This window comes from Phodopus roborovskii, unplaced genomic scaffold, assembly GCF_943737965.1.
Source record: "Phodopus roborovskii unplaced genomic scaffold, PHOROB, whole genome shotgun sequence".
NCBI classification, from domain to species: Eukaryota; Metazoa; Chordata; class Mammalia; order Rodentia; family Cricetidae; genus Phodopus; species Phodopus roborovskii.
In genome coordinates, this window is record NW_026126511.1 from 51,673,118 (window position 1) to 51,699,825 (window position 26,708).

General features: G+C 38.4%; 1 protein-coding gene across 1 annotated transcript in view; it reads left to right on the forward strand.

Annotated features, from left to right (window-relative positions):
- The window catches only part of Kpna3 (karyopherin subunit alpha 3), a 66,619-nt gene that overhangs the window by 34,519 nt on the left and 5,392 nt on the right, over positions 1-26,708 (forward strand). Inside the window, 11 exon segments of the mRNA XM_051195554.1 lie at positions 3,109-3,153; positions 9,878-9,967; positions 10,148-10,177; positions 10,263-10,315; positions 10,427-10,522; positions 13,731-13,816; positions 16,103-16,189; positions 16,540-16,709; positions 17,667-17,711; positions 24,423-24,554; positions 25,685-25,813. Of these exon segments, the coding sequence (XP_051051511.1) occupies positions 3,109-3,153; positions 9,878-9,967; positions 10,148-10,177; positions 10,263-10,315; positions 10,427-10,522; positions 13,731-13,816; positions 16,103-16,189; positions 16,540-16,709; positions 17,667-17,711; positions 24,423-24,554; positions 25,685-25,813 (963 nt within the window).

Below are 26,708 nucleotides of genomic sequence, written 5' to 3' on the forward strand. Positions count from 1 at the left end.
AGAATGAGAGCTTTGTTTAATCCGCCTTTTCTTTTTTCCCTTCAGTTTTATCCATTTTTATTTATTTTTTTTTTTGTTTTTCATTTTATGTATGAGTGTTTTGCCCGTGTGTCTGTGTCCGCATGTGTACAACATCGACAGATGACAGAACAGGGCATTGGATTGCCTGGAACAGTTGTGAAGTGTCTGTATTGTGCTGGGAAGCAAATCTGGGTCCTTTACAAGAACAACAGGTGCCCTTAACCATTGGGCCATATCTCCAGCCCTTATCAGTTTCTTTGCTTTGTTTCTTCCTCCTTGTTTTGTCTCCAACCCTTACTCGAGCAGCTCTTTTAAAATAAAATAAAGTATTTTAAAAGTCATCTTTGTCTTTAGATCCAAAAGAGTCATTTGAGGTATATATAGTTGGACCACTTTTTAAGTTCATTCTGCCAATTTCTGACTTGTTTAGAAAGTTAAATAGTGATATACTGAATTTAGCAGTCACATAAGATTGCAGGGGATATTTCATATTCACACCATAACATTCTGTTACTGTCTCCTTATAGATTCAAGGTCAAATGCATTCAGCTCAACTTTGAAAGCCCCTGTAGTTTACATTTTCAGCTTTGTTCAAAAATTCAGCCTTCTCTGAGACTCAAGTAATCTCTTAACTGTGAGTTCCTGTAGAATTAAAAAGAAATGAACTTTCAGTCTACAGTAGCACAGAATAAATACTCCTGTTCCAAAGGGAAGAATGGAGACCTAGCATGGAAAAGACCAAAAAACTGAACCCTGAGGGTGAATGCCAAGCCCAGCAGCCCTTGTCTGGCACCTGAACCCCTGTGTGGATCCCACTGGGCTTTGGGTAGCTGCACTCTACAGCTCTATCCTTGCAGCACACATGGCCTCCTCTTTGGATGCTTCCTTCCTTCCTTCCTTCCTCCCTCCCTCCCTCCCTCCCTCCCTCCCTCCCTCCCTCCCTCCCTTCCTTCCTTCCTTCCTTCCTTCCTTCCTTTTGCCAGACTGAAACATGAATAGCTTTTGGTCCAGTTCTTGTAGAATCTTTGTTCCCTTATGGCACTTTATGAACATAGTGTTTACTGTCTGTATTTCTGCTGATATTTTAATTTCACAGGCTCCTAACAGAATGGCCAGTTGCTTGCTAGCACCTATTTCTAAATTCTTTTGCATTTCTCTTGCAAACCAATTCCAACAGCCTGTCTGTATCACATGGGTTGTTACAGCAACTAGGACCAAGAACCCGAATGCAGTAACTTAAGGAGGCAGAGTTTATTTTGATTCATGGATTGAGGGGATATATTCTGTCATGGTAGAGAAGGCATGTTAGAGAAGCATGTGGCAGCCGCTCATATGGGACAAGGTTGTAACCAGAAAACAACATGTTCCTTTAACATATGAGTAGTTAAGAGATACATTCATTGGTTATAAGACTCATCTGACTGGCTTAAGCAAAACTGTAATTTACTGGAAGAATGAGGTAGCTTATGGATGAAGGTGTAGGCATTTTTGATTCTGTGTACAATTTCTTCCTAGAGAATTTAATGCCACCTCCTTGCTTAGAACTCAAAGTTATTACAGGTGATCGTTCTGCTTTCTGTGGTATTTGCCAACAGACAAGACAAGAGAAAGTAATTTCCTACAGAAAATACACAAAAGAGAGGATAAAACTCTGCATGCACAACAACAACAATAACAACACAACACACACACAATCCTGGGTGCAATTTAGATAGAATAGATTACTGTTAGCTAAGCTACCTCACAGTTTATACGAATCAGCCAACAGATGTCTGATAAAAAAATGTCCGCCTCTCCTCACCCCCACCCCCAAGACAAGTTTCTCTGTGTAGCTCTGGCTGTCCTGGAACTCACTTTGTAAACCAGGCTGGCCTCTACTTCCCTACAGGGATTAAAGACATAATACCACTACTGCCTGGCACAATGTCAGCTTTTTAGCTAATTACAATAAATTATGTAAAAAGTTGATCTGTTGTTTGTTTTCATCACTCTTTACTCTTTTTCTTTTGGGGGTCTGCCACTCAGCTCCCAAATCATGACACTGAGGCTTATTATTTCTTATAAATGCCCTGTCTATGCTTGGCTTATTTCTAGCCAGCGTTTCTTAAATTACTGCATCTACCTTTAGGGCTTTCCCCTCTTCTAAATCTTTTACTCTTGCTCCGTGGCTGGCTGTGTGGCTGGATGGCTGTCCCCTAGCATCCTCCTCTCCTTGTTCTCATCTCGTTCCTTCTTTATTTCTCCCAGGTTTCTCCTCCTATTTATTCCCTCTGCCTGCCAGCCCCACCTATCCTTTCTCCAGCCTCACTGTTGGCCATCCAGCTCTTCTATTAGACCATCAGGTTGTTTTAGACAGGCAAAGAATCACAGCTTCACAGAGTTAAACAAATGCAGCATACACAAATGTAACACACCTTAAGGTAACACAGTATTGATCAGGTGTAGTGGCACATGATCTTGAATTTGGAAGAAGCTGAAGTAGGAGTTTGAATTTAAGACCAGCCTGTAGATCTAGGTGAACTTGAACTCAGACATTCCTCTACCTTTTAATCCTGAGTCCTAGGATTAAAGGTGTGTACCACTACCTCCTAGCTTCTGGCTGCTGGGATTAAAGTTGTATGCCTGGCTTCTATGGCTTGTGGCTGACTTTGCTTCCTGAATCCTTAGGCATGCTTTAATAAATCATTAATAATATATTACTACAATGTAGTGAGATGCAGTCTCAAAAAACAGATTAAATATATGGGTCATTTTTTAATTTATAATATTAAATGTGGGGGCTGAAGAGATGGCTTAGTAGTTAAGAGCATTGGCTGCTCTTCTAGAGTATCTAGGTTCAATTCCTGGCACCCAAAGGGTGGCTCACACCCTTCTATAGTCCTGGGAGACCAGTGCCCTCTTCTCACCTCTATGGACACTGCATATATGTGGCACACAGACATACATTCAGGTAAACATGTATATAAAATAAATGAATCCTCAAAAAATTGTGTAAACAAGATTAAGTTGGTTCTAAAAAAGAAACCAGTTTGTATATTGGCAGAATTAATATTTTGATACTAATGTAATCTTTATTTTTCTCTTTAGACAATGCGAAGACACAGAAATGAAGTAACAGTTGAACTCCGGAAGGTAAGGGGAGTGAGTGTGCTTCTAAAGAAAAACCAGTTAAGGGACTATTCTAGTTGGGGATGTGATACCTCATTCCTGTGATTTCAACACTTGGGAGGTAGAGGCAAAAAGACTGAGAGGGCAAGGGTCATAGCAAATTGAAGGCTAGGCTAGGCTACATGAGACCCTGTCTCAGAAAACTGGTACTCAGAGCAAGGGGTGATTGTATTTTTTCTATGTTAAAATTGTTTATAACTTGAATTATGAAAATACTGTGGCCAACTAGTTATCCCTAAAACCACCCACCCAACTTGGCAGCCATATGGGGCTACCAAGATGGCTTAGCACATAGAGGCACTTTCTGTATAAGCTTTGCAACTTGTGTTTGAACCTGAGAACCCATGTACGATACAAGGAGAGGACTCATTCCACAAGTTGTCCTCTGATCTTTACACATGCTCCATAGTACTCATGCCCACACACATAACACATACATGTACAAACACACAATAATGATAAATAAAAATCCATATGAGTAAATAGTTCATAATTGTGGTCACAATTGTAAGAACATCCATTTTACCAAGGATACTAGGTATTTTGAGAAATACTTTGCCATATTAAAATTCTATAACATTTAAGGAAGATATTCTTTCTTGATCCTCTTTGGTCTGTGTTGTGTGACAGGTGCCCTCCCTGTTCCCATGTTTTGCAATAGGAGAAATATTATTTATTACTAACTGATTGCAACTGGTGTCAAGATTATTTTCTTTCATTTTGTTTGGAAGATTTTAGAGAGTCACTTTGGTGGCTTGAATAAAAATGAGCCCCATAGGCTCATATTTTAATGCTTAGGGTGTAGCTTTAGGAGATGTAGCCTAACTTGGAGGAAATGTGTCACTGGAAGTGGCTTTGGGCTTTCAAATGCCCAAGCCAGGCCCAGTGATTCTCCCTGCTGCCTGCCAATCCAGATGTGAAACTCAGCTACCTTGGAACAAAATAAAAATGTAAACACACCCAAAAACCTCTAGGACACATTGAAAACAGTCCTATAAAGACAGTTTATAGCTCTAAGTTTCTACATTTAAAAATCAGAAAAAGCACAAATTAAACCATGTGGCAGCACATACTTTAATCCCAGAGCTTGGGAAGCAGAGACAGGTGTGTCTCAGTGAGTTGAAGGCCAGCCTGGTCTTCAAAGTGAGTTTCAGGACAGCCAGGTCTGTTACACAGAGAGTCCTGTCTCAGAAAAAAAGGGAGAGAGAGGGGGGGGGGGGGAGAGAAGCAAGCAGCACAAATAAATGACTTAATGATTTGTGGAAAACAAGCACAAACTGTGTCTAAATCTAGTCAGAAAATCAGTTGAAATTAATATATGTAATAGAAACAAAACAACAAATCTAAGAGCTATTCTTTGAGAAGATAACAAAATTGACAGATCTTTAGCTCAGTTAACCAAAAGAAATAGAGGGTCCTGATTAACAGAATCAGTAAGGAACAAGGAAGTACAGCAGACACCAAAGAAATTCAGAATATTATAGTGGGATACTTAAACCTGTATTTTATTAAGCTTGAAAACCTAAAAGACATGGTTAAGTTTAAAGTTCTAGATTCAGCCATGCCAAAAATAAAACCAAGAAGTTAGCAACCTAAACAGATCCATAACAAATGAGCAAATGAGGTAGTAATAATAAAAAGCCTTCCAGTTTAAAAAAAAAAAAGTTCAGGGCTAGATGGATTCACAGCAGACTTGCAAAGAATATCTCCAGCCAATCTTTCTTAAGCTATTCAAAATTCTCCCAGAACCCTCAGAAGCCAGTAGGCAGTATCACTAATACCCAAATCATGTAAAGGCACAAGAAAAAAGCAAACTAAAACAAAACTACAGGCCAATATCTTTGATCATCATAGACTAAAAAGTACTGAACTAAGCTTTCCCATTGCATTCCGTGGGGACTCTTCAGATGTTCATACTCAGCCCTCAATTATTCCACCCCTTTGTGTCAACCTCAGGTACCCAGAGTCATTCTTTATCTGGGAATCCTCTGGCCACTGGCCTAGGAACCAGGTAGGCATTCTTCATTCTCCTTCCTATCTCCACTTTCCAACTCCCTAGCCTTATGCTCAGACTTGTAACAGACCACTTGCATGGTCCTATGCTCTCCTGCTTCCATTCTCTAGGTACTTGGTAGAATTTAGCAGCAGACTCACCCTTTCTCCCTCACTCTGTACCTTTATGTCAGCCAGGACCTCTAGTGGCCACACCTGTCAGGGACTTCTATATTTCTTACCTGGCAATCTATAGGCACCACATGGTCCTAAGAGCTAAAGAGAGAACAAATAATGGAACACCTCCCCAACAAAGAACAGTTATAAACACCTGGACTCGCAGTCATCCAAAACTCAGATGCCTAGACACCAGTGCAGAAATTCAAACATTAGTGGCCAAAATAATATGCCTTCAGCAGAAGCCAGTAACTCTGTTACAGTCGACCCTGAGAAGTGCAATTAGGAATATGTTCAAGAACATTAAAGAGGATATGAGTAAATTATTCAGTGAACTCTGAAAGCACAAACAGTGGAATAAAATAATGAAAACAATTCAGGATATGAAAGTGGAAATAGAAACAATAAAGAAAACTGAGGTAAAACTGGAAATGAAAAGTTTAGCAAGTTAAACAAAAAGCTCAGAAACAAGTCCCACCAATAGAGTACAAGACATGGAAGAGAGACTCTCAGGAATTGAAAGTAGAAGAAATGGCTACCTAAGTTGAAAAAAATGTTCGCTCTACAAACATTGAGGAAATCTAGGACCTCATAAACAAACCAAACCTACAAAGAATAGGAATAGAGGAAGGAGAAGAAACCCAGGTCAGGGTTGCAACAAAACCATATAGAAAATTTTCCTAACAGAAAGGACATCCCTGTCAAAACACATGAAACATATAGAATACCAAATAGACTGAGCCAAGAAGGAATTTTCACTTAACGTGCAGTAATCAAAACACCAAACATATAGAACAAAAATAAAATAAAACAAAAGCTGAAAGAGGAAAAGACTAAATATATTACTTACGTTACAGTAACACTTAACTTCTCAATGGAGATTCTTGAGAGACCACAGATCTCAGCCAAGACCACTGTACACAGCAAAGCTTTCAATCAAAATAAATGGAGACACAAAAACATTCCAAGATACAAATTTAAGCAGTATATATCTACAAATTCAACTCTACAAAAGGCACTAAAGTGAAAATTTCAACCTAAAGAGGTTTAACCACACCCAAGAAAACACAAGGAATATATAATCCCAGCCTAGCAAATCAAATTACTACAACAAAATAAAGTGGTCTCTGTCCCCAATAAAAAGACACAAACTAACAGAGTGTATTCAAAAATAGGATCTACTCTGCTGTTCCATCCAGAAACACTTTACCATCAGGGATAGATAGTATCTTAGGATGGAAAACGTAATTCCACACCAGCAGTCCCAAGAAGCAAACTGGTGTAGCCATTTTTAATGTCTGATAAAATAGACTTCAAACCAAAACTAATCACACTATATACTCATCAAAGGAAATATCCACCAAAAAAATTACTGCAATCCTCAATGTTTTTGGATTAAATACAAGGGCACCCAGGTTCATAAAGTAAATACTACAATAACTATAAAGTCACATACTGTCCCTCACACAGTAACCAAAGGACAGCTCATCTAGACAAAAACTAAGCAGAAATGATGGAACTGAATGATGTCATAAATCAAATGGTTTTACCAGGTGTTTTTTGACTATATAATTGAACAAGTCTCAGCAGAGCCAAGAAAGTTGAAATAACACCCTGACTATCTGACAACAAAGGATAAAAGCTGAATATCAACAACAGAAATTCGTGGAAACAAGGATAACTTACTACTGAATGAAAACAGAAATTAAGAAATAAACTTTTTTAGAGTTGAGTGAAAATGAAAACACAACATTACTAAACCGAATTTTGTAGATGGCGAGAAATAATCAAACTCAGGGTTGGAATCAATAAAATAGAAACAAAAGACACTGCAAAAAAAAAAAAAAATCAAATGAAGAATTGGCTGAGAAAATCAAGAATATTAAATAAACTCTGAGCCAAATTAACTGAAAGGTTGAGAAAGATACAAATTAGTAAAATTCGAGATCAAAAGGGGATAAGACACCAGAGTTTTAATGACAAAATCTATAAGAAATGGATAAAATTTTTGACGCATACCACTACTAAAGTTAAATCAAGATCAGATAAGCAACTTAAACAGATGTATAAACCCCAGTGAAATAGGAACAGTAATTAATAGTCTTCCAACCAAAACAAACCCAGGGCCAGGTGGATTCAGTGCAGAACTCTACCAGATTTTTAAAGAAAAATTTACACCCAATATGTTGCAAGTCTTCCTCTGTACCACCAACTCCCAACTCCCAAGTAATGACATTAAGACTTATTATTAATTATGAAAGCTCAGCCTATAACTTAAGCTTGTCCCTCCATCTTTTATAACTAAATTAACTCATTTGTATTCATCTATGTTTTACCTCTTGACTTTTTGACTCTTCTATTTTGCACCTGCTGTTTCCTCTCCTGGCGTCTCTCTCCTGCTTAGATCTATCTCCTTTTCTCTCTGCATGGAAGTCCAGCCTAATCTCTTCCTGCCTAGCTATTGGCCATTCAGCTCTTTATTAAACTAATCAGAAGGTGCCTTGGGAAAACACATTTTCTCAGTATATAAAATGATTATTCTAGCCAGGCGTTGGTGGTGCTCGCCTTTAATCCCAGCTCTTGGGAGGCAGGAGGATCTTTGTGAGTTCGAGGCCAGCCTGGGCTATAGAGTGAATGCCAGGACAGGCTCCAAAGCTACACAGAGAAACCAAAAAAAAAAAAAAAAAAAACCTCAATTCCAGTATCCCTAATTATTCCGCAATAGAAAAAGGGATATTGCCTAATTTTTTTTTTTTAAAAGAAGGACACTATTACCCTTATACCCAAACCACATGAAGATTCAAGAAAGTAAGGGAATTATATATCAATTTCCCTTGACGTAGATGTAAGAATTCTTCATATAATAAGTGCAAACCAAATCTAAGAACACATCATGAAGATTGTTTACTATGATCAAGTATGCTTCATCCCGGAGATGTAGGGATGGTTTAATATGCATAAGTTGATAAATGTAATTTACCATATAAACAAACTGAAAGACAAAAACACAATTCCTGGAGAATGGGGATATAAGGGATATACGTCAACACAATAAAGGTGATTTATAGGAAGCCCATAGCCAACATCAACCTAAATGGAGAAAAAGTCAAAGCCTTTCTACTAGAATCAGGAAAAAGTCAAGGTGTCAAGTCTCCATGTATCTTTGAAGCATAGACTTTTTTATTTTGTGGTAGATTAGGGTCTGTCTGGTTCTTCACAATCCCTTTAGGAATAATGCTGAAGGGATATTGGTTTTTTTTGTGTGTTGTTGTTTTTTTGTTTTTCCCCTGCTGTAGACCAGGGAGCACACCGAGTTAATTTGTCCTTTACTGCTGGTAGTACATTTTGTCACTTGGCCAAGAATGCCATCTGAGGGCTGCATGTATGGCTTAGTGGTGGAGTGCTTGCCTAGCATGTGCAAAGCCCTGGGTTCTGTCCCTAGTAACCACCTCACACCAAATAAACATAAACAAAACAAAAACCAAAGAGAACCATCTACCATTGTTTTCACTATATGTTAATATATATTCTGTGTGAAGCTACTTGAAATATATAAGCATTAATGGCTTTGCCATCTGTGAGGTACTGTAGTTTAAAAGACAACTAGTATTGGTTTTTTGTTGTAGTTACTAACGAATGATGTTACAAAGTGGGAATGAACTATTTAGATATTGTGTTTAAATGTGTTAGCTTGTACATAGAACAAAAGTTGGTGTTATACACATGTGTATGTCATTTTCTTTTTTATCTGAATTTTGCCATGTATATTAAGACTTTAAATCACTTTCAGTTGGAATCATACATCTACAAATATTACACACCAGAAATATATTCAAAATTTAAGTTGAAAAATTTGTTGCTGTTAAATAATACTTAAAATGGCATAGTTAGCATTCCAAACAATTTAGGTGCCATAAAATATAGGATGGGAGGAATTCTTGTTTGTAAAATTCAGGTAGCAAGAGTGTAAGCTGGGCTGTCAAGATGGTCAATCAGTAGAAGTGCTGGCGGCACAAGCTTGACCACCTTCATTCAATTCCTGAATCCATAAGAGAAGAGAAAACGAAGTGTCCCAAGTGTTTCTTTGACCTCTCCTGGAAATGCACTGTGGCTCATGCTTCTGGAATAATAGTTCTAATGATAGTAGAAGTGGTAATAGATAATAAAAGTTTAGTCTGAACTGGTGCTAGTTCATGTGACATTTAATAAATTCCTATTCCGTATGTCTCCCAACTTGCAATTAGGCATTAATATTTATCCTTAAGATCTTCTTGTCTTTTTAATAAATTGCCTCAGGCAGCTCTTAGCAGTAGGTGGATGAAAACTGCTTGATGCTTAGTATTATGCTCCAAGTACCCTCGCAGAGTTGGTCAGAACATGTGTGTTTAATGAACTGGGGGTGGGGTTGACACAGGCAGTGGGATTAAACCCGTTTGTTCATTGTTAACTCTGGCAGCACAGACAGTTTCATTAACAACAGCCTTTGTGAACTCTTCAACAATTATTGATTACCTTTCAGAACAAAAGAGACGAACACTTACTGAAAAAGAGAAATGTTCCCCAAGAAGAAAGCTTAGAAGATTCGGATGTTGATGCTGATTTTAAAGCAGTAAGTTACCCTCATTTTTTAATGTGCCTGTAAATATTTTTGTCATAACCACGGGACATTATTTTAAATTTAAGAGAAATTAGATAACGATAATTACAAGGCATATTAATTCATAACCAGATAGACTAGTAAATATTTTTGTTAATATTCTCTGCTGAACTATCTTTCTTTCTTTTTAAGCAAAATGTAACACTAGAAGCTATATTGCAGGTATGTTATTAATTTAATATTACCATCCTGAAATGGTTTAAAATTATTTTTTTTTAATGTCTGAAATATACACTTGTTGTTGCAGAATGCCACAAGTGATAACCCTGTAGTCCAGTTGAGTGCTGTCCAGGCAGCAAGGTAAGAGCTGAACCGTACTTCCTTCGGGCATTGGACCTGAGCTTGTAGTAGTATATTTATGTTCATAATTTGAGAGCTACAGCAATTAATTTTTTATATTTCTTTTTATAGGAAACTATTATCCAGTGACAGAAATCCACCAATTGATGACCTAATAAAATCTGGGATTTTACCAATTCTAGTCAAATGTCTAGAAAGGGATGATAAGTAAGTCTGAATTTGTCTACTCACTTTTTTCAGTTAACTTAAACTTTAATATTGGTATTTTACCAAAGGGTTCAGTGGTGATTTGCTTTTGCTAAGCTTAGATTTATTTTGTTTTGACATAGTATAGACAATAAGCATTTAAAGCAGATGCTCTGCCATTGAGCTGTATCCCTAACCTGTGTTTTTTAAATTGTCATATAGTCCCTTGTAATTTTCTTACTTACTCTGATGGGATTTAAACATTCCAAATAGTGTTTGAGTCACAGTTTGCTTATGAGTCTATATATAGATCAACCTCATGACTAGTCAGCATGAATGGTTTCCAGAACCACGTGGCTGTTCCTTGCCCTGGGAACAGTCTTACTGATCAGTGATCCTTTGGGTAGTCTCTAATAGCACTCCAGCCATGGTTAGTTGTTTCTTATCATATGACAGCACTCTGCTTACTCAGAAGAAAAGGGAGGGAAGAAAGGAGGGTAGTCCTTGGCATCTTGGAAACTTCTGTCCCCATTTCCATTTGTATATAGACATTTTTGGGGACTGTGCATTAAACTCCATCAGTTTGAATTAGATTGGTTTGAACTCCAAGATTCTTTAAAATAATTACTATTTTTGCATCTAGAACATATGGCCTGTAACAAGATATTTTGCTAAATGTCCAACAAATTTTTAGTTGATTAAATAAAAACAGTGGTTTATAAAGTGCTGTGGCTAAGGGCTTTTTGCATTCAAGAGCACCTTATGTTTCCACAGTAGCTGCAATCTTCCCTGTACCTCTAGGCCTTAACTGTGTCTGTTAATGCATTTAAGATAACCTCAGCAAACATTAAAATGCATTGATGTGCCATAAGGAATGAAAACAAAGCCACTTCCTTTGACATTGACTTAACGAAGAGTAAGCCCAAGTTTGAATTTTCATTATTCTCCCCATGTCCTCCATTTGTCTATATCTGTATTCTGCCTGCTGTATATGTCTGATTTGTATCTGTTGCCTATCTGCTCTGTATGTGTCTGAATCTGCCCCTGTCTTTGTCCGTCCCTAGCAAAGGGCTTTTGCTCTGTATTGGTCAGCACAGAAAACATGGAATTGAGAAAGGGATGAGGAATTCAACATTATTCTGTTAAAGGCAAATTATGTTTAAAGAGACAGAAGAATTCCTAGTAGGCTAGCAGGCTAAAAAGTACACTGTCTTAAGTGATCTCACGGGGATTATCCATTGAGCTGTGAGGTCTGGAAAGTCTCAGTCTCTTTGGGAGCAAGAGATACTTTGATTAAGATGTATCACTATACTTAACACCTTTAAAAATGCTGTATATTTTCCATAGCCGAGTTTATTTGAGTAAAGATAAATTTTATTTCATCTGTTTAAAAGATTAAATTCCATATTACATCTACCACTCCGTTTTGTTCTCTGGTCCTCCCACTCCTGCCTCAGGCATCCCATCTGTAAAAATTAGGTGGTTGTGAGAAAATGTACATAATTCATATAAAATATTCCGCATTGTTTACTTGCTTCATTCAGCTGTTTTTATATCTTTATCTCTTTGTGTCCCATGTGGTGCTTTAGAAAACTTTTCTTGGCCTTGCAATTTTATTTTTTGTTACCTTCCCATTTTTCCATTCATGGCCCCTGTTTTCAGTGCTTCCCTAGGATTCCTTCAACAATTTGCTAACTCTTGCCACTTCCAGTTTGGTGTAGTATATATTATTTGTTGCTTCCTGTCTCATCGTCCTGTTAACATTCCCTAACCCCAGTCTGTCTTTCATACCTTCTCATCCCTTGCCTTCTGCAAGAATTGATTGTGTCATCTCTTGTCTACTCCACTTTCTATTTGTTTCTCTGACATATAATAATTACTTTCCATCTGCAATTCTGCTGTAACTGGTCATTTGCTTTTCTTCTTCAATGTTTGTATAGAGATTTTTCTTTATGTTCCCTGGTTTTGTTTTTTGTTAGCCATATACCTTCCTACTCCAGTGTTCTTTCCAACATTATATCCATCCATCCATCCATCCATCCATCCATCCATCCGTGTTACTTCTTTTTAGTAGATCTCTTCTTTATCCGCCTTTAACCTATTTTATCTATTTTACATGCTGTTGACTATGACTCTGACCCCACCCCTCACTCTACCCCCCCCCCCTTCCCCATCCTCATACAGGACAGGCGGTGGTACTCTGCCACTAGACTGTGTCTCTAGTCATTGCTTCTGGTTTTGCTTTTGAGTTGAAATTTTGTTCATTGACCTGGGTAGGCCATTTGGAATTCACTCCTTGGCCCAAGCAGTCTGTAAACTTACATCCATCTTCACACCCGCTTCATATCTAAAATTGCAGGCCTACACCTGGCTTTACTCCCTTCTACTACCTTTCCTTTCTTCTCTCTCTCTCTCTCTCTCTCTCTCTCTCTCTCTCTCTCTCTCTCTCTCTCTCTCACACACACACACACACACACACACACACACAGGGTCCTTACTGTGTAGCCCTGGCTATCCTGGAGCTCACTATGTGTGTGTCATTATAGTTCTGAAGCCTAGAATTTGAGATACAGGCGATATCTCTCCAACATTCATCGTTTCATTTTTGTGCATTCTTAACTTCAGCTTTCTTGATCTGTTTCCTATTGTCCATACATATTATCACCCCACCTATGATAGCCCTTTTTAACAGGTTGTCAGTGCCTCCTGTTTAAAATCAAATTTAGAAGAGTAATTTGGTTTTTACTTTCTCTGTTAGATCTTTCATGACTGCCTCAAATTACAATGCTTTAACTGTAGAATTATGCAGGCTTGTAATAGCTGTAGTTGGTAATATACCCAAATGGTATAGTATACTCAGGTTGGGTTCCCAGTTTTAAGACTGGTCTGGAGGCCACAGCTGTTATTAAAGTGATGTGAAAACTTTGGCTAGTACAGTGATTGTGAGTTACTCTGTAAATGCAAGGAATATTCAGGAGGTAAAATTGTCATGACTTACTCTTTAAATGTTTTTGGATCTGGAGGAATCCAGAGACATAATTGGCTAAGTGTTGCAACTATCATGGCCATAAAGAAGGCAGGTTTGTGATGATTATTGGAGATGCAGTCAGATGGTTAGGTAGAAATGGACAGCCAGTGAAATTGACAGACTAGGTAAGATGCTTGTAGATTTGAGATTATAAATTAAGGTGATAGTTCCATGTCTAAAATGATTATTTTATTTTAACAGTCCTTCATTACAGTTTGAAGCTGCTTGGGCACTAACTAATATAGCATCAGGAACCTCTGCACAGACTCAAGCTGTTGTACAGTCTAGTAAGTCAAATCTTTCTTTTTAATGATGACATTGGGTTTTATACTAACCACTGAATTTCATCTTAGAATATTTTGAGGTTATAATATAAAGTTTTTTATCTTTTCCATAAGTATTATCTTGTTATTTTGGACCCAAAAAGAGAATACACTTTTATCTTTCAGGTAAAGACCATCCCCTGATAATAGGACTGAAATGTCTTGTCTTTAATACCTTCTGAGTACTATGAGGAGCTTAGGCCTTTCATGTTACTGCATATACTTGTTTTGGGGGGTGAGGTGGAGAGGTACAGGGTCTTGGTGTATAGCCAGGTCTGTCTTTGAGTAGCCCCCACCCACCTGAATTTAAACTCAGGATAGCCTGGCTTTGGCATTCTGAGTGCTGGGATTACAGCTGTTATGCCTGGCTCACACTGATTTTTTTTTTTTTTTTTTTTTTTTATTCCGTAAATTGTGATAAATTGTGAGACAGGTCTTGGCTGACCTGAAACTTGTTGTATAGATCAGGCTGGCCTTAACACTTACAGAAATCAGCCTGCCTTCTGACTCATGACTGCTGGGATTAGAGGTGTATGCTGCTGCACTTGGCTCATTGGTAAACTTGCTTATTTCAATATAAACCACTATGATTTTGTGGTTGAAATTAAAGTAGCTTTTCTGATCTGGTGCTAATTGTAGTAGTATACAAATTTTTAATAAATTTTTAATAGGAACTAAAGGTTAACTACAGCATCTTATTTAAATTATAAACTGTATTTAACAGTGGTGGGAATATAAAATCCTTTGAATATTAGGGTTTTTTTTTTTTTTTAGCTACTCCTGAAATTTGCCATGTGTCCCCAGTTGTATACCTAGATGAAATGGGGAGAGAAAGCAAGAGAAAGCATGCGTGCAATAGATGCACGCAGCATCAGTCATAGTTACAGAAGGCCACATTAATGGATCAATAAAATGTATGCAACAGAATATTCCTTAATAGTCTAGAAGAATAAAGCATTGGTCCCTGTGACATCATAGTTGAACTTCAGAGTCCTGAAGTAAAAGAAACCAGACATTTTAAAAAAAAGTTACGTTCGGTGTGATTTCTCTGAAATGTCCATAATAGATAAATGTATAAATAAAAAAGACAGCTATTACTGAATGCCTGGTTCTTGGGTACTGAATAGTAGAAGAGTAGGTAGTTAGTGATTGCTAGAGATGAGAACTCTTTGAGGGATGATAAACATATAGTTCTGCCAGAGTGCTAAAAAGTAATACTGACAGTGATGCATTCTTCTATTTTAAAGTCTGAATCATTTTTAATAAAAAGACCAAGTAAATTATATGTACGGGTAGAGTTAAATATCCTAGAGGTAGCACAAGAGTAGAAAGTGTAGTGTGTAGGATATAGTAGAGTAAGAAATTTAGGGACTAGAGAGATGACTCCACAGTTAAGAGCACTGGCTGCTTTTCCTGGGGATTCAGGTTCTGTTCCAGCACACACACACATAGTAGCTCACAGCCATCTCTAATTCCAGTTCTAGGGGATCAGATACCCTTTTCTGGCATCCACAGACACTTGTGCACAGATATACATGTAGGCCAAACACCCATACACATAAAAAATAAAGATATAATGAGTAAGAAATAAGATTATTTTAAATTATTGGTCCTCCCTCTCTTCCTCCCTACCTCCCTCCTCTCTGGTTTTATTAGATTACATCATTTGATTCATATGGACGTGATAAGGAATAGTGTGTCTATCACCCCGCCCCCCCCCACACACACCCATAGGAAAAAAAATACAGAAGTGCTAGCAGGCAACAAAAACGATCAACTGTCTACATGTTGCATGTTTGGAACGGGAACTTTTTGTTTTTCAAGACAGGTTTTCTCTGTAAAATAATTCTAACTGTCCCTGACCTAGTTCTGTAGATCAGACTGGCCTTGAACTCACAGAGACTCATCTACCGGTGCCTCCCAAGTTCTGGGATTAAAGGCGAGTGCCACCATGGCCCAGTTGTGGTAGAACTTTTAAAAAATTGATTAAGGGAAGATTTTGTGCTTTTTTTTTTTTTTTTTTTTTTTTTTAAATGGCATAGTAACTAACATGTTTTAGGCTTTGTTTGGTGCTTTATTACTCAGGCATTATCAGGTTAAAATGCTGAAATTCGTTGTTTTTATGTACCCTTGCCATGTTTGTGCAGTGGACTGCAGTTGGGCAGCTATAGTATGTATCTGAATTGTGAATATTGTTACTTGGCTGAAATCTGTGAATATAATAGACAAGCCAATTTTTCTTACCTACAGATGCAGTGCCACTTTTTCTGCGACTCCTCCATTCCACACATCAGAATGTTTGTGAACAAGCGGTGTGGGCTTTGGGAAACATTATAGGTAAGCTGAATTTAAGTTTGAAAAAAGCTTTAGTTGACTATCTTAAATTAACTTTTTTCCTACATTGGCATGGCCATTACATACTATGTTTCCTCTGAATTTCATGTGAGTTGACTGTATTCATAAACATTTGTAAGGTGGTTCTTAGTGTAAAAGGAATATATAATTTGTGTCAGTAGTGTTTAAATTTGTGTTCCCCAAATCAAAGTCACAGACAGCAATGCTTGGTGTCTGACTTATGGTGAGGAAACATAGGACATCAGTGTCCCAACATGAGCCATTGCACACATTTCAAACTTTCTCATCCTGACTGTAATTTTTTTTTTTAAATACAATTTTCATTTCTGTAGGTGATGGTCCTCAATGTAGAGATTATGTCATATCACTGGGAGTTGTCAAACCTCTTCTGTCCTTCATCAATCCCTCCATTCCCATCACCTTCCTTCGGAACGTCACATGGGTCATTGTCAATCTCTGCAGGAATAAGGACCCCCCACCACCTATGGAGACAGTTCAGGAGGTAAATGCAGAATTGTAAAGGCGGGATGGTTTATATCCCTGTTTATGCGTTAGTAATGTATTAATGCACAGGGAATATAATGAGCATATACTGATTTCATTGAAAGTATGAAGTTTCTTCTGTTTTTAAGTATAACATACCATATGTCAAAGTGTGTTGAGTATTGTACAGTAGCAAAAAGAATGTCAGTCCATTTTAATGTATATTTTTCATGACTGTTCCCATGAATTGAAAACAAACTCATATGGGGGTGGGTGGAAGCCCAGTTTTGCTGTACTGCCTGATGAATTTAATGCTAAGGAATATGCAAATAATTTAAGTAAATTTGCATTCAGTCTACTGATTTCCGGCAAAATTGACGTTCTTAGAACGTCCTGCATAACTTTTATTCACTGGGTTGTATAGAGTCAGTGACTCTTCATCTTTATATTCTGTGTCTTTATCCAGCGTCTGTCCCTTTTGTTAAGATACTGTACTTAATGTGAGTTCCTAGCAGCAATTTTTCAGTTGCTCTAGATTTATAAAATATCTGTTAGGTTCAGGGTCCACAAATAAAACGTTTACCTTGTGCTGGTTGTAATTTTCTTTATTAAAGCTATTGTCTTACTCAAACAGCATATTTAATAAAAATTTAGATAACTGTGAAAAGTAATTTCTCTTAACTGTTGCTGTATGCTAACATCTCCATTCTTCTCACCTAACATTTTATGTCATTTATAAATAAGGCTTCTTGAAACAATTAACTTTCTCTTAAGGAGTATTAATGTTTGTCAGATTTATTTGGATCTTATAATTAGACATTTGAAATTCGCTTTTTAATTTTTCAGATTGAATTTACTAAACTAGATATTCAGTCATGTTTCACACTGTGTTTTAAAGTAGTTATGACTTTTTGTGTCACAGTTTTTATTAAGAAATGTCCATCAACTAGTGTTACCATTTATCTTCTTTCCTCAGATTTTGCCAGCTTTATGTGTCCTCATATATCACACGGACATAAATGTGAGTAAAGTGGTGTCATTGTGGGATTTGTGTGGGATTTAAAGACCAGAAGGGTCTTTAAAATGAGTGCTAGAGTAGTCTGTTCATTTGTGTGTGCTGTACTCCCCCCACCTCCTGCACACACACCCCTCCCCCCACCCCCGTTTTGGAGACTGAAAGTAAGTTTGAATCAGATTGATGTAATTTTTGTCTTTAATCTTCCTGTCAGCAAATACACTGTGTGGTTATCTTTCTCTGTGGTGTCACTTTCCAAAGTTTCAGTCATCTGTAGTCAGCTGCAGTCTAAAATGTTAAATGAAAAACTTCAGAATAAATTATTAATATATTTTAACAACTTTATACTATGTGGCTATCACTGCTCTAATTCATCATTAATTATTGTTAATTCCTTATTCTGCCTAACTTGTGGATTAAACTATCTGATATGTATGTATAAGAAAACACACACATCTATCTGTGTATATATATATAAATATATGCTGTGCTGTCTCAGGCATCCATGTGGGGTTTTATAACTTGTCCCCACAAGTTGGGGGGTGCTGTAGTGTTATTTGTAAGTACAAATATTTATAAAATGGTAGAATTTTATGACAGACTTGAAGCCAAACCCATGGCCTCTACCATGATCTCAAAAACATACGACATGGTGTAAAAACAGATAAGAAAGTATAATAGAGAAATAGCCAAAATTCTTTGATTATGAAAGTCCATATAATTTTATTTGGAAAATTTAAAAATAACACCAAGGAAGTAACATTTGGAACGAACAGTATAAGAGCCAGGTGTGATGGTATGCACCTGTAATCCTAGCACTGGGGAGGCAGAGAAGGGTTAGGAGTTCAAGGCCAGCCTGAGTTACATGAGATTTTGTCTCAAGAAAACAAAACCCACAACAAAACAAAATATTTACAGCATTATGAATGCAAGGAATTTGTAGCAGGAATGGTCAAGATGATGTCTATCTTTGGTTTAAAATGTATGGAATACTGTTTTATGCTCTTGCCATATATCAACCTGTTTAGTTTGTAGAACATCCTATGAGATGATACTTCTGTCTGAAGTCATGTCTGAAGTCATTGAGTTGACTCCAGTAGTTTTTTTGTTTGTTTGATTGTTTGTCAGGTTGAGCATCCTTTTAGGAACACCAGGAAGGGTGTTGAGAACTTGAATACATTGAGGTTTTAGACAGTACAAGTAGACAGTGAGTGACTCAAAAGCTTGATGTGAAGGTCCTGTGTTTAAAAGGTTTAGGCTTTGCCTGGTAATGAGTGAGGCCTGTGGATGGTTTTCAGATGGAGCAGTGATACATTTATATGTGTAACATATGAGAATTGATATTTGTAACAGACATGAGAAAAAGTTTTACATAGGCAGAGCTACTTTCTTAGAATAGAATTGAAGTTGATGAAAGCATGAAAAATAGTAATAGGCACAGCTAAGGAAAGGAAAGTGACCAGAATTATAGAACTTTTCTGTGAGTATTTTCCAGCACATAGGAAGGTTTGCAGATTATAGGGGACTGATGAAAACATGGATATTGAATAAGATTCCGTAGGTGAGGCTGTATTTTAGAAAGTGCTAAATTTCAGCCCTGAGGGATTGTGTTTGAGGTTTAAAGCAAGGGAGGAAGAACCAGCAAAGCAGTTAAGTGTAACATGTTAGATCCTAGACCCTGTGCTACCTCCCTCTCTCTCCCAGAAATCAGGTCACATCTCTCTGCTGTCCACCCCTTAGAACAAAAGACTGACAGACACCTGCTGTGACTTTGGGGGGGGTAAACATTCCCCTACCAGCCACCCAGTGGAAAGTTGGTAAGAAAGCACTCTGCCGTGGCCTTCACTCCCCTTCACTAGCAGCTGCAAGAGAAGCTTATGGTCCTGCCTAGTTCCTGCCTGTGTGCACAGGCCCCACCAAACTGGGTCGTACAATAGGAAGTCTGCCCACCTCTCTGGCAGCCTGTAAGAATCAGAAACTCACTTTGTTCTGAGGATTTTTAAGGCTCTTTGCTTCGGAACCCCTGTCATATTTTTTATGTCTTCTAACTCTCCTACTGAGACTCCTTTGGGAATTGAAGGGGAGGGAGGCTGTCTTTGTTCAAGGTCCCATCATGATGGCCTATGCTCTGTCTCTTTTAATATGTTCCCACTTCAAGGCCCAGTCATGCGGAAACCTCCTCCTCCCCATTTGTGGTTGTGAGGCTTTCTTGTTCTCTTTCCTAATTAGTAAAACTCATTCTGAAAGGTATTCTTATGTTGGCTCCTTTCATGAACCCACTTTCTTTTTTTCCTTTAATCAGAGCAATGGACACATAAAATTTTAATTGGATAAGGCAGAGATCAAACAGACTGTAAATCATACAGGGTCTTGGATAAAATATTAAGACTCACATAGCTATTTTATATTGGTGATAACAAAGTTAGAAATAAGTAGTTGAAATTATATTCTGGATTCATAACTCACACTTTGTAAGAAAAGTATAGATTTTTAGGGGGATTGTAGAGTTGGAAAGACATATTGGTAGTGCATTTTTGGTAGACACAGGAGAAAATTAGCCAATGCTAGAGCTAAGGATTAGGAAATAAGAAAGTCTGGAAGACTTTAAGATATGCTTAGATTGAAATTTTGCTGGATTTGATATGTATGTTGAGAGAAGAAATGAGGAGTAACACCTTCTCACTTAGATGTTAGGCTGGGTACGACAGCACAGATATCAGCAAGAGGAGGCAAAGGCAACAGGACTAAAGCTGTATGAGGCGGTCATGAGAATGAGGGAGGGTAGACGGGCTTATGGACTGTTAGGTGTGTCTATACCCTTACTGTTGTCAGGGTTAGAAATCAAACTGCACCTGCTGTTGAGGATCATGGGAGAATCTAGAGGGCCAGTTTGTGTGTTTGAGTATTTTCTATTGTGTTGCTGAAAGTAGCAGTATGAGAGATACACTGGACCTGGCTTACACTTTTGAAGTCCCAAAGCCCATTACCAGTAACATTTCTTCCAACAACACCACATCCACTTCAGCAAGGCCATACCTCCTAATCCTTTATTGCTACTTCCTGATAACCAAGCATTCAAATATATGAGCTTATTGGGGGGTCATACTTATTCAAACCATCACAGCCCACTCTCTGTCCCCCATAGGCTTGTAGCTGTATCATAATTATTATAAAAATATATTCAAAAGTCCCATGGTTTATGAGTCTCAACACTGTTTAAAAGTCCAAAGTTCAGCTATGCAGTGGTGGTGCACACCCTTAATCCCAGCACTGGAGATGCAGAGGCAGGTGAATCTCTGAGTCCTAAGCCAGCCTGGTGTACAGAGCTAGTTCCAGGACAGCAGGGGAAATACAGAAAAACCCTTGTCTCGGGGGGGGGGGGGGACACAGATCCTGTACTTCCAACACACAATGACACAGAATATAGATTCATTACCTTTCCAAAAGGTAGGGAAGGAAACATAACTGTACCCCAAAACAAGAATGAATACTAGCAGAGCAAATTGCAAATTCTGCATTTCTGTGTCTGATGTCAGAGTGTTCTTCAGAGCTCTAAATCCTTTCCTGCTGTTGACTATAGCAGTCATCTCTCTCCTGGGCTGGTCCTACACCCAGTCTGCTTTCGTCAACATGTATCCCATGGTTCTGACATCTCCAATGTCTTGGGGTCTTATAACCAGAACAATAAAAACCTCGAGACAGATATTGGGGTTCAAGCTGAAGATCAGAAATGCAAAGCAGCCAAGCCAGTATCTCTTACCTCTACAAGCTAAAATAGTAATCCTGTCTCTACAAATTCACAGAGATAATGCTTTCCATGAGTCCTCAGAGGCAGATGCTCTTGGGTTCTTGTCTCTTCCTGCCTTGTATTCCTTTCTCCTCCCAGCCATGTCACTCCTACCTTCACCTTCCTAGTGCTGTGAATAAAGGTGTGTGGTTCCAAATGCTGGGATTAAAGGTATGAGTTCTGTTACTCTTTTGGGCTGATTCACTCTTGTATAGCCCAGGGTGGTCTTAGATTCATAGAGATCTGTCTTCCTCTGTCTCCTGAGTCCTGGGATTAAAGGTGTACCACCATTGCCTGGCCTTTATGGCTAGTATGGCTGCTGTGATTAAAGGTGTGTATTTCACCACTGCCTGGTTCTATGACTGTGGCTAGCTTTGCATTGTCAACCCTCAGGCCAGCTTTATTAAATCATAAATAATATGTCACTACAGGGTCTCCAAGATAAAGCAGGCTTCACCTTCACAGCTTCATACAATAGTTTCCATGCAGGAATACCACTGACACACTCTTGGGTTCAGCAGCTTTCCTTAGCCAAGGAGAAAGATTCCACAACCCATCTTTTGTATTTTTGATACTAAAGCCAGAACCACATGGCCAAAGCTGCCAAGTTCTGCTGCTTGATGAGGCTGGAGCTTGGCCCCCTTGTCCAATTACATTTTCATAAGCTTTCTTTTTCGGTGGTTTCCTTTACTTCTTAAGGTTTTCTTTTATTTCTTGTCCCAAGTTGGAAGCTTAGCTGGATGGGTCTTGTCCTTAGGTGACCACTTCCTTTATTCCATTTAGCATCAGACTTTAAATGTCTTATGTCCTTGAGGTAGACTTAGCCCCCTTACATTTCCTGGTGCCTCCTTTCAAACTGTACACTTTGTATTTCTTCTTGTTCAGCTTGCTTGTTCATTATAGGTCTGCATAAGAGAGACCACTAATAACCCCATAACACACTCAGTACTAGGCTGTTTTGAAATTGCCTCTGTTAATGCCATTAGTTGAAAACCCTTCAGTTTACTGTCAGGCAGATGGGGGGCAGGGCAAGGGTAGAAAACAGCCATATTCTTTGCCAAAATATCACAAGAATGGTCTAATATTCTTCTGAAACCTTGAGCCAAGCTGTCATAATCTACATTGCTCTCAGCACCACTGTATTCTATGCTGTTATTGGTTTGGCCTATTAATATCTGCTTAAAGCCTTCAACTGCTTTCCTAATGCAAAGTCTACATTGTGCCAACAAGCTGCATGGTTAGGCCTGACAAAGCAATACCCCTATTTCTGGTACCAATTTCTGTTAATCACTGTTCTATTGCTATGAAGAGGTACCATGAGCCCAGCAACTCTTATAAAAAGAAAACATCTTATTGGGGCTTAATTAGTTTTGAAGTTTAATCCATTGTCACCATGGTGGGGAGCATGGTGACATACAGGCAGGTATGGTGCTGAAGGAGTATCTGAGAGCCTGCACCTTGATCCACATATGTGAACCAGGGAGATGAGAGAAACACTGGGCCTGGCTTGGGTTTGAAACTTCAAAGCCTACCCCCAGTGACACATTTCTTCCAGCAAGGCCACACCTTCTTCACCAAAGCCACACCTCCTATTCCTTCGAAAGCAGTGCCACTCCCTGATTGCTAAGCATTGAATTATATGAGCCTACGGGAGCCCATTCTGTTCAAACCATCACACTGAGATTGTGTGGTTTCTTTTGATGTAGCTCTTGAGTTCCTTCTGATTTTCCCCTCCGTAATGCTCCCTGTGACAGTTTCTGTTTCAAACATATGCATAATTTCTCCCCTCCCCTCCTCTCTCATTCTTCACTCTTCAACTCCTACAGGCTTAGAACAAATCCAGATCCACGCTAATATTTAAGTGGTTTCTTCTTATGGGTAGTTTGAAATTGTATTCTCAGGATTCTTAGCAATGCTAATGGTATAGATTATGCCTGATTTTGTCTGCTCCTCTGACTTGTATGTGTGCCTTCTTGAAGGATATGTGAATTCAGGTAGCTGCTTTTAAAAATCAGGCAACAAGATGTCTTTAAATTGGATCTTCAGTAGAAAGGCCTCTGGATTTCAAATGGGTTAAGAGTGGTGCTCATGCAGCTTGAAGAAACCAAGGAGAACCACTAGCTCTGTGTCCAGAATCAGTTAGCCCAGAGGCTGTTTGGTTTTGTTCTCATAAGTAAAAACTTGTTTAATTTGGGTTTGGGGCTCTCGTGCAGCCTCAGCTGCTCACTCTCACTATATAGCTGAGGGTGGCTTTTCCTGCTGGTTGCATTCCCCAAGTATTGCACCATTTTAGTCAGCACAGTGTGATTGTATTCCATGCTTTTCCTTTGAGGGCCTGCATCAAGGTTCAAGTGCTGAGTCACTCCTTACCCTTCTCACTTTAGTAGTCTGAAAATTTGTATTGCTGAACATACTTAAGACCAATAAATTGGATCTATGATTATTTTGGGGTCTTCTAGACTTGCTTTGACTTCATACTTATATGTGAAATAGATTTTTAGTGCTTAATTTTGGGGCTCAGAGAATTTTCTGCTTGTTGAACAATTTTACTTATTTTATGTCTGTGTATTATATATGTGTATGAGCACTGCACCTGCAAGGAGGTCACAAGAAGACTTTGTCTGGTTGGTTTTCTACTTCCACCTCTGTGTGGCTTTGGGGGATTGAACTCAGGTCACCAGGCTAGCTTCAACCTCTTTGCTTGCTAAGCTATCTTGCCAACCCATTATTTCTATTTTTATCTATCTGGAATATAAACAGGCATCCTAGACTTCTGTCTCGTGTTTATGAAGGGTGACCACAGGTAAGCCCTGAGAGAAAAATTAAATTTATATGTACAAGGATGCCTTTGTAACCATGTTAAAAACAGAAAACTTTTTTATTTTTCTGTTTCAACTCCTGGAATGCCCTTTTCCTGTTTGTACTTATAGATTCTTGTAGACACTGTTTGGGCTCTGTCGTACTTGACAGATGGAGGAAATGAGCAGATACAGATGGTTATTGATTCAGGCGTGGTACCATTCCTTGTGCCCCTTCTGAGCCACCAGGAAGTGAAAGTTCAAGTAAGTATTTTCATTTTTTTTTTTATCATATAAACCTCTTCTTTTTATGACCAACCTTTCTACAACCATCCTTCAGTTAAGTCCAACAGAATGCACCTCAAGATTGTTCTAGCTCATCTCTTGAACCCTGATTTCTTCATTTGCTTAACTTTTCAGCAATTCAGTTATATATGCCATTAAACATAGACCTGCATGATAGCCATTGTCATTTCAACTAGACAGGAATGAAACTGCTGGCCGTCACATATTGCTTTCTTCTAGTACCCTGTTAGGAAATTGCATGTTGCTTGTCTGATGCCTACATTCTCCTTCATCTCTTCTGTTGGATCCTGGGTTTGCCTCTCCTGTTGGATGCTTAGGCTCTTTCTTCATCATCTTCTGTCAGAGGTCCCTTTCTTCTCGCTTAAGCTTTCAGTGTGCCTCCCCCTTAACTCTCTGTCTCTGGGAGAGTTTTTGTAACCTTCCAACTGCATACCCTCTGACTCTGCTCATCATGCTACTCTGCCAAAGTGTTTTTCTAAATACAAATACATGCTGACACAGGATAACATTAAATACAGGACATTCTTAAATGATAAACACAAATGTGTGCTGATGCAGGACCATATTAAAATCTGTGGTATCGGTTTGATCATAAATAAGAACAATTGTTTTTAAAGATATTACTTTATGATTCTTAGTTTCCACTTCTCAAAATCAAAAACTTTTTATATATTTATTTTTGTGTGGTATTTGGGGGAGTTGTTTTTGCTTTTTTATGTATTTTCGAGACGGAGTTTTCTCATGTAGTCCTGGCTGTCCTGGAACTCACTCTGTAGATCATGCTAGCCTCAAACTCACGGAGATGGAACTGCCTCTGCCTCCCAAATGCTGGAATTAAAGGTGTGTGCTACCATTGCCATGCCTAAAAATCTTTACTGTAACAAATTTTCATATAATTTTTCTGTGGAGTTCCATAATTTTCCACATGAGATTATTGTTTAAAAGTCATTGCTTAGTTTGGTTATGGCTTTGTTGTGGGGATGAAATGAATGTTAATCATTTCCTCCTCACATTCTCTCAGAGGTATGAAAAATATAGAAATAACAATTTCATTATAAACATGCTTAACACTTTTCTTCCTACTCTAGACGGCAGCACTCAGAGCAGTTGGGAACATAGTGACTGGCACCGATGAGCAGACCCAGGTGGTTCTTAACTGCGATGTGCTGTCCCACTTCCCAAACCTCTTGTCACACCCAAAAGAGAAGATAAACAAGGTAAAGGCGCACACGTTCTTCCTTTTGTCTGTGACTGCTTCCTTGCTGTCATGACACTCAAGACAAGAATGATTTTAAGTGAATCTTTTATAATTGTTTTAGTTTCTGTTTCTTTTATCATCACAGGATGAAAAAAATTATGTTTATAGGTTGAGCAGTATCATTAAATTAGTAACCAGTATGCAAAAAACATAATCTCTCACTAAAATAGGTGGTATTTTTTAAAAAATGGGGAAAAAACCAAAACATGATCATTTACTCCCCTACAAAATTAGAATAGAATTTAGGTTGTCATGTTTCCTTTCACATACTGTAAAAACTTACTCTCTTAAGAGTTTTAAATTTATTTAAAAATTTATTATTAATTGTATAGTAAATAATTAAATATTTAAGTAGTTTTATAGTTTGTTTTTAAATTTTTAAAATTTGTTTATAATAGAGTGTTTTAAAGTGCTCTGTGCGTGTGTGTGTGTGTGTGTGTGTGTGTAGGACCAAAAATTTTATTATTTTTAATTCTGTGTATGGGTGGGTGGGGGACATGTGCATGAATTCAGGGGCCAGCAGAGGCCAGCGGCATCAGCACTCCCTGGAACTGGGAGCACAGGTGGTTGTCAGCCACTTGGTATGGGTACTAGGAGCTGAGTTCTGGTTCTGGAGAAGAGCAGTCCATGTTCTTTACCATGGATGGGGCCATCTCTCCAACTTCCCCACTTTGTATTTTGAAGCAGGGTCTCTCATTGGGCCTGAGCACTACAGATCCTTTTGTCTCTGCCTCAGCAGTGTTTCAGGTACAAAGCATGCCACTGAGCCTAACTTTTACCTGGATGCTGGAGATTAGTCGGGTGCTCATGTTTCTGGGGCAAACATTTTTACCAGCTGAGCCATCTCCCCCAGC